Raw genomic sequence first — 14573 nt, 5'->3', positions numbered from 1 at the left:
TCACCTTTGAGTTTTATATAATATATAGATTACTGACTGAAACCGCAGGGCAAAGCTAGGGTATGAATTTTCGAAAATCTTTTCTTACCGGACGCCTACGGGTCATATGATCTATCTACATGCCCAATTTCATGCAAATACATCCAAGGAATAAAAAGTTTCATACAAACTTCTATCCCCTATTTTACCCCTTTAGGGGACGAATTTTCTAAAATCCTTTCTTAGGGGACGCCTACGTTATGACATCTATCTGTATGCCAAATTTCAGCCCGATACGTCCTGTGGTTTGGGCTGTGCGTTGATAGATCACTATATCAGTCACCTTTGAGTTTTATATATATAGATATAGATTACTGACTGAAACCGCAGGGCAAAGCTAGGGTATGAATTTTCGAAAATCTTTTCTTACCGGACGCCTACGTGTCATAAGATCTATCTACATGCCCAATTTCATGCAAATACATCAAAGGAATAAAAAGTTTCCTACAAATTTCTATTGCCTATTTTACACCTTTAGGGGATGAATTAAAAAAAAAATCTTAACAGAACGTCTACGTCATATGATCTATCTACATGCCCAATTTCATGCAAATACATCCAAGGAATAAAAAGTTTCATACAAATTTCTATCCCCTATTTTACCCCTTTAGGGGACGAATTTTCTAAAATCCTTTCTTAGGGGACGCCTACGTTATGACATCTATCTGTATGCCAAATTTCAGCCCGATACGTCCAGTGGTTTGGGCTGTGCGTTGATAGATCACTATATCAGTCACCTTTGAGTTTTATTTAAATAGATTGCATTTTAAAACTGTAGACAAACTTTATGTTTTGTAGATATCTGTGTTGGAAGTAGTTCCTAATCATTAAATGGATATTTTAATAAATTGTACTATATACATGAATAAATGTGTTTTTTTTTTACAACCCTTTATATATTTTTGAACCATACCTAGTTATATTATCATTTTAATCAAATGAACTCTCAAAACAATATCTTCTTATACCTTTATAAGAGACTAGCTGTGCCACGCGGTTTCACCCGCGTGGCTCCGCTCCTGTTGGTCTTAGCGTGATAATATATAGCCTTTATTACTCGTGGATAATGTAGCTTTCGAATGGTGAAAGAATTTTTAAAATCGGTCCTGTAGTAATATGAGCCTATTCATTACAATCAAACAAACAAACAAAGTTTTTCTCTTTATAATATTAGTATAGATAAAAATATCAATTTGAATCTCGTAACTCGAACGTCTCTTACAATTTCCATGAATTTTGTATATAGGGTTCGATAACTCAATCTATTAGGATTCATTCTAAAAAAATACTTAGCAACAGAGGGGCAACAGGAATCAGGCTTGATTTCACAGTCCATAGTTTAAAATGTGGTTTAAAAATACTCGCTACCGCTGCGCGCTGTGATATTTGGCTATATGACCCCTAAGCATAATAATTATTACATATTTCACGTAAGAAAAAAATGCATACATTTTAAAGTTGAAATAATTTCATATATATACCATGTTCTGTGCATTTACCAGTTTAGTAAAGTTACTGAAGAGTTACTGTTACTATTTTTTAGTTCTAAAAGCCTTGTATTCAGAACCAATAAAAGCTCTTGAACTTATCAGTTTTTTTTTTTAATAATTTATTCATAACCATGGATACAAGTCCTTCAGTCGTAATCTTAAAGTTGAACTTATCAGTAGACTGCAGTGTTGCCAAGTATAGAATATTTATTTGCATCTATACATATAATAAATCTGTAGAAGGGTCAATTCTGTACATTGAAAATATTGAAAAAATAAATAGCAGGGGGTGTTACTGGATCGATACCAAACCCAAATATGTGATTAAAAAAATTTTTGTCTGTCTGTCTGTCTGTCTGTCTGTCTGTCTGTCTGTCTGTATGTGAAGGCATCACGTGAAAACTAACGGTTCGATTTCGATGAAACTTGGTATAATTATACCTTATTATCCTGGGCGTAAAATAGGATACTTTTTATCCTGGAAAAATACGTAGAAAAAAATTAATCTTAATTTTTCAGTTTTATCCATAGACGTTGTTCTGTAGAACCGCGAACACACGTTGCGTATTATTATAGGCCTAGCCGTATTTGGGTCCAATAGATATTTTTAAGATGTAATTGTCAGAGTTACTCAAAATGGAGAAATAAACCATCCACGCGAAGACCGACATCAGCGCGGACGCAGTCGCGGGCGGAAGCTAGTATTTTAATAAATACAAACATAAAATAAGAAAAGCCATTTCTTTTCTTTTGGGAATCATGTATAATGCTACTGCATAATGTGAATGTTTGCGAAGGTGGACATAAATATGTATGTGAGTTTGTCATCAGCTCATCATGAAAAAAAAAACTGCTGGACAGATTTGGATGACTAAACGGTAATAACTATAGATCAGTAATATGTACACCATGATAATAATAAAAAAAAAATTGGTTGTCTGTAAAGTCGGTTTACTGACGATAGTTGAACGTGACAACGTCCGATTGTGCTTCTTTGTCGGTCGTTCCGCGCTCTCGCTCGCACTTCAAGCTTTACATGGAACGCCTCAGATGAGTCAGAGCGAGGTAACGCCGCATGAGTCATGTTTTTTCGTGCGTGCAGCCGGCTTTATCGAATTATAAGACGTTGTCACGTCAAAAAAATTGGTTGTCTGTAAAGTCGGTTTACTGACGATAGTTGAACGTGACAACGTCCGATTGTGCTTCTTTGTCGCTCGTTCCGCGCTCTCACTTGCACATGGAACGCCTCATAGCGAGGTAACGCCGCATGAGTCATGTTTTTTCGTGCGTGCAGCCGGCTCTATCGAATTATAAGACGTTGTCACGTCAAAAACATAAAAGTAATACTGCGGCTAATAAATAAAAATAAGCTGGTCTATATTTTATAAATAAAAATGACCATAAAATAAATAACTGACGAATATTGAGCAGAATAACTGAATTGCCCTCGAAGATAACTTTCTCAATACATAATCAATAAAATAAATTCAATTATTTATTTGTTTTGAGCATTCTGACAAAAATTTATTATTGACCAAAAAAAAAATATTTTTTTCTCAATACTTATGTAGTTTCTTGTCTTACATCCTGATCCTCATGATCCAAGTCTTACTCAAGCCTTTTTTTATTAACGAAGACTGTCAGAAATCGGGAGAAAGAAATTTCTGTAGTATTTTTATATTAACTGACTCTGAAGTCTAAGTTTATTATGAATACCCGTTGTGTTAATATAATATGCGGTACGAGATTTAGACCACAGTTCAAATGTCATTTAATAACTCGTAAAAATAAATCGTAGGTAAATGTGAACTTGATTTTTTTTTAACATCAATAACACGTGCAAAAACACGTGTTTCTTTAATTAAAAAGTATCTAATGAAAATAAACTAGAGTACGTATACAAAAAGACATTCATTTATATAATTAATCGAATTCTATGTAAAAATATATTAGCTTAATGTTGTTAAATAAATAATTTCCCAACAATTGGGAGTATTGCAATAGACGTGGCAACATTTAACGCTCAGCAGAATAAAAAAAAAGAAAAATCTGAGTCAGAATTCAGATTTCAGATTCGTTCGTCGTTCGCGTCGGGCGTGTTGTGTTTTGGTTGGAATGGCATATATTGTAACAAAAGATTTTTTGTTAAATATGTAAATCTTAACATAAAACGTGCGTAGAATAAGATAAAGACTCTTTATATTCAAGTGCCTGTTTTGTCTTTCTTATATTTGGAACGTTTCTCTTACGACTTCTTATCGACCCGAATCTGTGTTTATTTATATATTTTATAGTGCGGGTATATTTGTGTGTTTGTTTTGCAAACAAATAGTTTATCTCGTGCAAAAATCTCTTAACTGCCTTACTTTGTGATAATGAATCTTTGAGAAGAAGAAAAATGAGTGGGTGCGCCGGCAAAATGTGGTGTGCAGTATTGTTTTGTGCCTTGGTTGGTGGTGTAGCGGGGCAGTCGTGGTTAACAAACATAACTGATAATCTTCGAGATGGGCTCTCCAGGGTGCTGGAGACGTCTGTTGTTAATTACTCGACGCCTGTGATCAACGCAACTTATGTGGCGAAGGTGGAATTCGACATGCGCGCTATGGGACACCTTTATAACTCGAGTCATATTATCCTTGATATAATATCTCGAAAACAGGCGTACCCAGAAGGTAAGATAATAATATGTTGTGTATAACAACAATTTGTTTAGTTATTTCTTTTTCTGTATAATAATTTGAAAACTCTACCTATTTTGATTGATATGTGTGAAATAAACACAAAAAAAATAACCTTTCATATGAAGGAATATACACACTTATCAATGATGTTTGTATGATACAGATAAGATACTTTAAGCTCTCAAAGCTCTCTAAAATCCAGCAAATTTATTTCTGTGTTTACGTCAAAAGAATGCAGAGTACTGACACAGATTAGAGAATAGTTACTTCGTAAAATTTTTGTACTGATAAACAACTAACTTACAGTAAAAATTTTTGTACTGTAAGTTAGTTGGTACTGATAAAAACTAAAATAAAACGGGCTGATTATTATTTTTTTGTCTATAACAGTATCATCAATTTGCTAGTATTGAATGCATCATTCGTAAAGACAAACCCAAAAATACAAGTAATTGTAGTATTTCTTACATAATTTTATCAAAAAGAGTAAACAATAATGCGACAATAGCCTTATAAATCAACAATATGTCTGGAGCATTATAATAAGGCAGATACCATTACCAAACAATGGGAATCTGAAACTTTATCAATAACACCATAAGAACAATAGAGTCAGACACTATGTGAAATGTGCTGAGTGTAATGTTTTGTCATTCTGCATCATTTATTTATAGTTATACTTTGCACTATCACTGAGCTCATAAAGGATATAACTACACATACTATAAAACAAAGTCGCTTTCTCTGTCCCTTTCTCCGTATGTATGCTTAAATCTTTAAAACTATGCAACAGATTTTGGTGCTGTTTTTTTTTAATAGATAGAGTGATTCAAGAGGAAGGTTTTAGTAATATAATTTATTAGACACAATGGCCAGCAGGCGGAAAGCTAATATTACATTCACACATAGTTCTCGTTCCTGTGTGATTTTTGGGACAAATTCTGTGTTACTTACCCTCTATGTGTGTGCAAATTTTAAAGAAATTCGTTGCAGCAGTTTTTGAGTGAAGGAGTAACAAACAAACCTACAAACTTTTGCATTTATAAGTTACAAGTTGGATATAATATATGATTTATACAATTATAAAATTAACATTACAATTATAATAATTAATCTAAATACACAAAACTCAAAGTTGATTGATTGACTAACATTGATCAATTCTACCCCCAAGGATTGATGTTTATACCATGAAAAATTATTTTCCACATATGCAAAGTTACGGGCAACATTATATTACTGTTACTAAGGTTACTGTAAATTATTTAAAATGAATTTAAAGGAAACAATTTATTTATTTAATCAATTATACCACAATGTGTCATAGGGATATTTCTTGTGGGTTTATTATTACTAATTGTATCCTGTATGTTTTAAATTTCCTGTTGTCGATCCAATTATTAATTTATTCACTGGAAATATGCACAGTTTTGATGTTCTTTCTTATAATCATTAAGAGTATTGTTTTTCGTAAATGCTTTGTTACAGTAAAAGTAATTAGTTAATTGTTAATAATTTGTAGTAACTTCAATAAGATTGATTTCTTATATTAGACAATTCAATTTGTTAATGACGTTATTATAAAAAAGGAGGAAGCCAAAATCAAATACCTTGAGGTATACTCGGCCTATAATTTTATGAATTGTATTTTGTTATTTGTATTGCAGCACTAAATATGTACAGTACTTACATAGATATTATTTTCTAATAGATTGACAGTTCTTAACTTTATAGTATACTAGCTGCTCCGCGCGGTTTCACCCCCGTGGCTCCACCCCTGTTGGTCGTAGCGTGATGAAACATAGCCTTTAACCTTCCTCGATAAATGGGCTATATAACAGCGAAAGAATTTTTCAAATCGGACCAGTAGTTCCCAGGATTAGCGCGTTCAAACAAACAAACAAACTCTTCAGCTTTATAATATTAGTATAGATTTTCATTTTTCTGGTGCTCTAACTTCTACAACTTCCTTACAGTGCTATCTATAATCTGAAAGCGTCATAACTCTCGATTCATTAAAATCTCCAAGCTACTACTTTATCCCCTCTTACCAAAAAGGGCTAAAAAGTGTATCAGTGCTTGTGTACTAGAGTCTAGAATGAGCCTGCGCGCACGCACGCTGCGGTCGCGGCCGTCGACCTTGCGTGTGTCGCGACGCATGCTAAGTGCTAACTGCTAACTTTGTACTGTGTTTGCGCACCCAGGGCTTATTGTGCCATTGGTGACTTTGTCCATAGTAACTATCGTACTTGTATATTACTTATTTAGGGCGTCATTGTGTTGCAAATGTATTATGGAGATTTTAATAGAATAGAAGTCACTACAATAGAAGTCTTATTAATAGAAGTACTGACCCACCTGGATAAAAAGGCTGAGCTTATTCGAGCAAATTAATGTGTGGTTTCCGTATTATGTGCAGAAAATAATGACATTCTTTTATTTAAAAACATTATGCAATGTTAACAATGACAAATGCAATGAGAATGAATGTCTTTGTTTTGCCAAAATTTTGTTTCATTTTGCCGTTCCCAGCGTTCATAAATAAACCTTACTTAAAACAACACAGAGAAAACGTTCAATTTTTATTTTATTTAAAATGTATGTACTCGAGTCCTATAATATGTGGAGTGCATTCATACGAATACTGAGTTTATGTCGTCATCGCTGTAAAAAAGCGGTTAATACCAGATATTTCCGGATCAATGCACTTCACAGAAGCCCCGTGTGCTTAGATTCCTATTGGCTGCGCCCGGTTGCCACGCTCCCGCTGAGATACCCGTTTTTTATTGTTCTCGCCTTAATTATCCCGCAACAATCATCTCGCGCTTTAAACCGTCGCAATGAAAGGCTTACAAAAGCAAAATGCCCCAAATATGAGACAAAGCCTCGTATATTAAAGTCAGAAATGTGCTCCATATTGTCCCACTTCCAATGTGCTAGACCCGCTTTGAGGTCGACTGCAGATGCGTTTTTAACATCAACCTAATTAGTTGGAGCTAGCAGCGATGTTGGTTCGCCTTTGATCCATAATGTCAGGGTTAATTATAGTTTTGAAAAGGTTGTGTTTTTCCACGTTGACATTTATGTTACCTCTGGCATATGAGGAAGATCCTATTTACACGCGCTTTTACCGGCGAATGCGCCCACGTAGATTTGTATTTATAAACGAAGTGGGAATAATGTTGTTAATAAATTATACTTATGATATAATGAACTTTGTTATTTGTTAATGAGTTTGCAGCGACTTCAATTACCCAGAATAGATACAAACTCTTTAATTGAGTTTCGGACTTGGCTTAACCCGTTGAATACCAATGGGCAATGTTGATAGAAATTTAAATTACAATTTATAATGCCAAGTACAGTTTCCAATTATCTTTTTAATTCCTTAAGTTTTATGAACTGTAAAGCGATGTAATCTCATATTGTTTTACTAACTGCAATTTTAATCTTTTTGATTGAGATTGAATACATACTACCAATTTAATATAACAAATTTACAAGTTATTTAACTTTATTTTCAACTCATATTATTTAATCATTGCTAATAACTTCATCAAAGGAAATATTAATGTAAATACAATTTTTATGAAATACATATTATATTCTTGTTACAGTCCATAAATCCATTATAGGTAGTTTTTCCTTTTAGTTGGTTAGTAAAGTTTTAATTTTTAAACGGTATTTAAATAACTTTGTTGCTGGCAAAAAGGGGGTAGGTAATCCTTCGATATGCTGGTATTCAGATTTCTATTGTACTTATTAAGGGCCCTTAGTAGGTGAACACGGAAAAATGGACTGTTTTCTATGAGCTATAATTGAAAATATTGAGGTTTTTTCGCACTGAAATTTCTAATATGTATTACAGAACGTATGTGTGATGGGATGACTGTTTCCAAAACACGATTGGAAAAATTTTGCTCGATAAAAAAAAATCCTGAAGTTACCTCTAAAATATCATATAAATGCTCATTACAACCGTATTTTACGATAATAATTCGTATAAAATCACAAGTACATAGGCATTTACCTTCTCGATTTCGTGACTGTTTTAGATTTAGAAAATACTAAATATTTTCATTCACTTTTTGATAAAAATGTGAATGGCGCTTACGATTTTTAGTTTCGAGCACGTTGATTCCATACTAAACGCGGACCCCCTCACCGCTTACCTCAGGCCCGAATAGCTGAATTTTCGCTGACCGCCTAACCCCCCTTAAAGGGTTTCGTTTTCAGAAAACGCACATAGCGACTGATAGAGGTTGATACTAGAAAGAAGAAATAATAAATAAATAAATATTTCAGGACAATTTTCACACACGGCACGATCTGATCCTATACTAAGCTTTCGCTTGTGTTATGGAAACTAGATGGCTGATAAACATACATATATATATATATATATATATATATATATATATAGATATCTCCACGGGCACTATGTTGATCAAACGTGCCATATAGTTAGTAATTATTTGATCCGTTTTCACTTGTTGATCCGGTTGGTATTTGTGGATCCATTGCCACACCACCGTCCGTATGTGGATCCGAACGGAGCCACAAGTGTCACCATCAGTAATAATAATAATTACGTGCTTTTTATACAAATCCACCTTTTTTGCGTTTTAGCTCTTGTTGATCCGATTCAAATGAGCCAATCAGAGCCCACCGAGCTCAGCCATTGGTCGCTTGCGGCCTTAGCCATTTGAAGGTTTCAAGACATTTAAACCCGTTATAGAAACGTATGTTGCCGTTCGCCTTCCATAATTTGTTCGGATCTTCGGGAGGGCAAGATAGCTAGCTCGTCTATTAGGATAGTGGCGATTTGATGTTGAGATTATAATATTTGTATTTATGTTTTTATGTAGCGCTTTGCGGATGAACATACACGTATTATAAAAGTCTAATTGTTTTAAATTCATTATTTTAGTGTCGTCGTAGATTTTATTTGTAGAAGTTAAAAAAGGATAGTTAACGATAGTTTTAATGATTTTATTTTGTAAAATTTGGAGTGGCGCTAATTTATTTTTGTAAGCACTCCCCCATACTTCTATTAAATACATTAGGTGCGGCTTTACTAACGTGTTGTAGATGGTGTGGCGTAATTTATGAGGAATGCAAGAAGTAATATTACGCAGAGATCTAAGAAGTGCTGATAATTTATTTTTTAGGTGGTCGATGTGATGATTCCATTTTAGAGAGCTGTCGATTCGCAAACCTAGTAGATCGGGAGATATTGACACAAAATTTCGAGTCATTTGTAACAGGATGGCGGTTCTACAGGGGTCTTAGTACGCAATGACAAAAAGAAAAATGATGATGTGAACGCTGGTACCGGCGGCTTAGTCGCGTGGGCGTTAGTCGAACTCGTCGGAAAAATAGCGAAAGTCAAACGATTTGTAACACAAACATTTTAGAATTTACCGATAGCCCATAAAAAAAGATGTAGACGGTAGTGTCATGCCATACTTTTCCGGTGTGACATAAATCCCGCCATACCGACGCGAATGCGTTGATTTTAAAAAACAATTCAACCATTGGTACCAGGCTATCTTTTGCACAGGCAACCATCGTCGTGCAGCCATTTACGAAAATCGTCATGCCATACTTTTCAGACGATTCTAAATGGTTGCCATACCGCCGAAATGATTTTGTTTAATTGAATGAAATGTTGAAATGAATATTTTAATTGAATGAATTTTGTTTACTATTTGTTCATTTGAGCATACATATTTTTCAAATAATGTACTAATACGGCACAACTCCGACCGATTATCCTTCATATCATCACTACATCTGCAATCTTGTTCTAGCGATTGTTTCCGTTGTCTATAAGTAATTTGAGTATCAGTTGGCGTAGAACTCGTAGAAAACGAACTTAGCTTCGATAGATCGGGATGCGATCCACCGGCAGTACCCACTGCACCACTGCTGGTTAAACGTGTTGGCGATCTGCGTACACTCATATTTACTCCGCAATGGATAATTTGTGCAGGAATATGAGTCGTCATTTGTTTTTGACCTAAATCTAACATTTTAATTATTTTATCAGATTGATATCAGAATCAGGGCAAAGGTGAACGCTACACGTCAATAAATATTATGATAATTATCTTGATATTTACTGATGTATCTTGGGAGGGATCACAGCACACCCTACACCATAAATACATATCGCGTCAGTACTGAAACGTTCTTTGTACGAGCCAGAAGTGATGACGGCAAGATAAATATTGCGATTTGCGATGTAGGTCCTGGGATCAGATCACAAGGAGTTCCAGAAATCCAGCGATATACAGGGTTAGTTTTCAATGACCGGCCAAATTTTCAGAAATGGTTCAGAATCGATAACATTTTAGATCTAATGAAAAAAATAACGTTTTTTTTTAAAATTAGATTTCATTCCTGTCCACCACTAAAAAGCGAACGTGTGGACATTACAAAAGCGCAATTCAGTTCAACAACCAAGATAGGTAGAAGTTAGCACACACATAAATTTGGCGATGCGCGCACGCACCCAAGTGCATTGATTCTGGCGGTGTTTACGATTTAGGCAATTTTTAAGACATTTTCAAATGAATGCTTTTATTTTTATTTTATTTTATTCGACAATAATGTTTCAAATGTACCTTTGGTTTAATATCTAGATCTTAATTTTAAATTTTGGCTGGTCATTGAAAACTAACCCTGTATTGTGATCCGTCAATACACTACCCTACACGTCAATAAATATCGTAATCCGATAGTAAATATTGACGGATCACAATATGGATCTTACGTGTAGAGTTCGCCAAAAAGTTGCCCTGATTCAAGAGGTAGGTTGTTATTTGTAGGCTGCATACTACTTGAGAATTATCACCGTCACTGTATGACGAAAGGTTCCGTATTTTTAGTTTCACAACGTTTTCTATAAGTTTCAATTGAATTACGGTCGACTTCTTCAACTTCCATAAAACTCAGGAGATTTTTTGCTAGCCCTAATTTCATATCCGCATGTCAATGTCATGTAAGTGCATATAAATGGAACAGATCAACAAACGACTTATGATTTGGTATATAAAACGGAGTCAAGAAGTATTTGAACATTTCAAAATTTGAACCGTTACGAAGTCGAGTTCGTCTAGTCTAGGCGGATTTAGCAATGTATGGAACATTACCTATGTTTGTGTACGGAGCCAACAAATACTGCAGTGTTTACGAAAAATTAATCTACGTTACTTAATATACAGTTTCGTTTTGTCGGATCAAATAAAGCTTTAATTTTGATAATATATATGGATCTGATCAACATACGACTTTGGATTTGGTATATAAAACGGAGCCAACAAGTGTTTATGGGTTTCTGAATTTCGGCCGTTACGGAGTCGATTCAGTTCAAGATCTTAGCAATAAAAATGTTGAGTATATCAATTTCTCCATGAATACGATTGGCAACATCGCCCAAAACTTTGCGCCGTTGCCACTCCGGGTAAGATCTATGCAACCGGAGTCGAGTAATATGGGGGAAAAGGTGGAGTCAGGAATGCACGGCAGTCGGGCTGGATCAACTTAGTGCCCAAGTTGGTATTTATATATATATATATATATATATATATATAAATACCAACCTGGGCACTAAGTTGATCCAGCCCGACTGCCGTGCATTCCTGACTCCACCTTTTCCCCCATATTACTCGACTCCGGTTGCATAGATCTTGCCCGGAGTGGCAACGGCGCAAATATTTGAGCGACGTTGCCAAACGTATTCATGGAGAAATTGATATACTCAACATTTTTATTGCTAAGATCTCGAACTGAATCGACTCCGTAACGGCCGAAATTCAGAAACCCATAAACACTTGTTGGCTCCGTTTTATATACCAAATCCAAAGTCGTATGTTGATCAGATCCATTTATATTATCAAAATTACAGCTTTATTTGATCCGACAAAACGAAACTGTATATTAAGTAACGTAGAAGTTGAAGAAGTCGACCGTAATTCAATTGAAACTTATAGAAAACGTTGTGAAACTAAAAATACGGAACATTTCATCATACAGTGACGGTGATAATTCTCAAGTAGTATGCAGCCTTCAAATAACAACCTACCTCTTGAATCAGGGCAACTCTTTGGCGAACTCTACAAGTAAGATCCATATTGTGATCCGTCAATATTTACTATCGGATTACGATATTTATTGACGTGTAGGGTAGTGTATTGACGGATCACAATACAGGGTTAGTTTTCAATGACCAGCCAAAATTTAAAATTAAGATCTAGATATAAAACCAAACTTACATTTGAAACATTATTGTCGAATAAAATAAAATAAAAATAAAAGCATTCATTTGAAAATGTCTTAAAAATTGCCTAAATCGTAAACACCGCCAGAATCAATGCACTTGGGTGCGTGCGCGCATCGCCAAATTTATGTGTGTGCTAACTTCTACCTATCTTGGTTGTTGAACTGAATTGTGCTTTTGTAATGTCCACACGTTCGCTTTTTAGTGGTGGACAGGAATGAAATCTAATTTTTTAAAAAAAAAACGTTATTTTTTTCATTAGATCTAAAATGTTATCGATTCTGAACCATTTCTGAAAATTTGGCCGGTCATTGAAAACTAACCCTGTATATCGCTGGATTTCTGGAACTCCTTGTGATCTGATCCCAGGACCTACATCGCAATATTTATCTTGCCGTCATCACTTCTGGCTCGTACAAAGAACGTTTCAGTACTGACGCGATATGTATTTATGGTGTAGGGTGTGCTGTGATCCCTCCCAAGATACATCAGTAAATATCAAGATAATTATCATAATATTTATTGACGTGTAGCGTTCGCCTTTGCCCTGATTCTGATATCAATCTGATAAAATAATTAAAATGTTAGATTTAGGTCAAAAACAAATGACGACTCATATTCCTGCACAAATTATCCATTGCGGAGTAAATATGAGTGTACGCAGATCGCCAACACGTTTAACCAGCAGTGGTGCAGTGGGTACTGCCGATGGATCGCATCCCGATCTATCGAAGCTAAGTTCGTTTTCTACGAGTTCTACGCCAACTGATACTCAAATTACTTAGAGACAACGGAAACAACCGCTAGAACAAGATTGCAGATGTAGTGATGATATGAAGGATATTCGGTCGGAGTTGTGCCGTATTAGTACATTATTTGAAAAATATGTATGCTCAAATGAACAAATAGTAAACAAAATTCATTCAATTAAACATTCATTTCAACATTTCATTCAATTAAACAAAATCATTTCGGCGGTATGGCAACCATTTAGAATCGTCTGAAAAGTATGGCATGGCGATTTTCGTAAATGGCTGCACGACGATGGTTGCCTGTGCAAAAGATAGCCTGGTACCAATGGTTGAATTGTTTTTTAAAATCAACGCATTCGCGTCGGTATGGCGGGATTTATGTCACACCGGAAAAGTATGGCATGACACTACCGTCTACATCTTTTTTTATGGGCTATCGGTAAATTCTAAAATGTTTGTGTTACAAATCGTTTGACTTTCGCTATTTTTCCGACGAGTTCGACTAACGCCCACGCGACTAAGCCGCCGGTACCAGCGTTCACACCATCATTTTTCTTTTTGTCATTGCGTACTAAGACCCCTGTAGAACCGCCATCCTGTTACAAATGACTCGAAATTTTGTGTCAATATCTCCCGATCTACTAGGTTTGCGAATCGACAGCTCTCTAAAATGGAATCATCACATCGACCACCTAAAAAATAAATTATCAGCACTTCTTAGATCTCTTCGTAATATTACTTCTTGCATTCCTCATAAATTACGCCACACCATCTACAACACGTTAGTAAAGCCGCACCTAATGTATTTAATAGAAGTATGGGGGAGTGCTTACAAAATAAATTAGCGCCACTCCAAATTTTACAAAATAAAATCATTAAAACTATCTTTTAGTATCCTCTTTTAACTAAAAAAAATCTACGACGACACTAAAATAATGAATTTAAAACAATTATACTTTTATAATAAGTGTATGTTCATCCGCAAAGCGCTACATAAAAACATAAATACAAATATTATAATCTCAACATCAAATCGCCACTATCCTAATAGACGAGCTAGCTATCTTGCCCTCCCGAAGATCCGAACAAATTATGGAAGGCGAACGGCAACATACGTTTCTATGACGGGAATAAATGTCTTTAAACCTTCAAATGGCTAAGGCCACAAGCGACCAATGGCTGAGCTCGGTGGGCTCTGATTGGCTCATTTGAATCGGATCAACAAGAGCTAAAACGCAAAAAAGGTGGATTTGTATAAAAAGCACGTAATTATTATTATTACTGATGGTGACACTTGTGGCTCCGTTCGGATCCACATACGGACGGT

At 35.1% G+C, this 14573-nt stretch overlaps 1 protein-coding gene across 2 annotated transcripts in view; it reads left to right on the top strand.

Annotated features, from left to right (window-relative positions):
* The first annotated feature begins 3611 nt into the window (after window positions 1–3611).
* The window catches only part of LOC123695583 (prominin-like protein), a 68242-nt gene continuing 57280 nt past the window's right edge, over window positions 3612–14573 (top strand). For both annotated transcript variants that reach the window (XM_045641480.1, XM_045641479.1), the window contains exon 1: window positions 3612–4201. In XM_045641480.1, the coding sequence (XP_045497436.1) occupies window positions 3928–4201 (274 nt within the window). In that variant the 5' untranslated portion in view covers window positions 3612–3927. The remainder of the gene's footprint in view (window positions 4202–14573) is intronic.

This window comes from Colias croceus, chromosome 11 (genome assembly GCF_905220415.1).
Source record: "Colias croceus chromosome 11, ilColCroc2.1".
NCBI lineage: Eukaryota > Metazoa > Arthropoda > Insecta > Lepidoptera > Pieridae > Colias > Colias croceus.
This window is presented reverse-complemented; position numbering and strand designations above follow the sequence as displayed.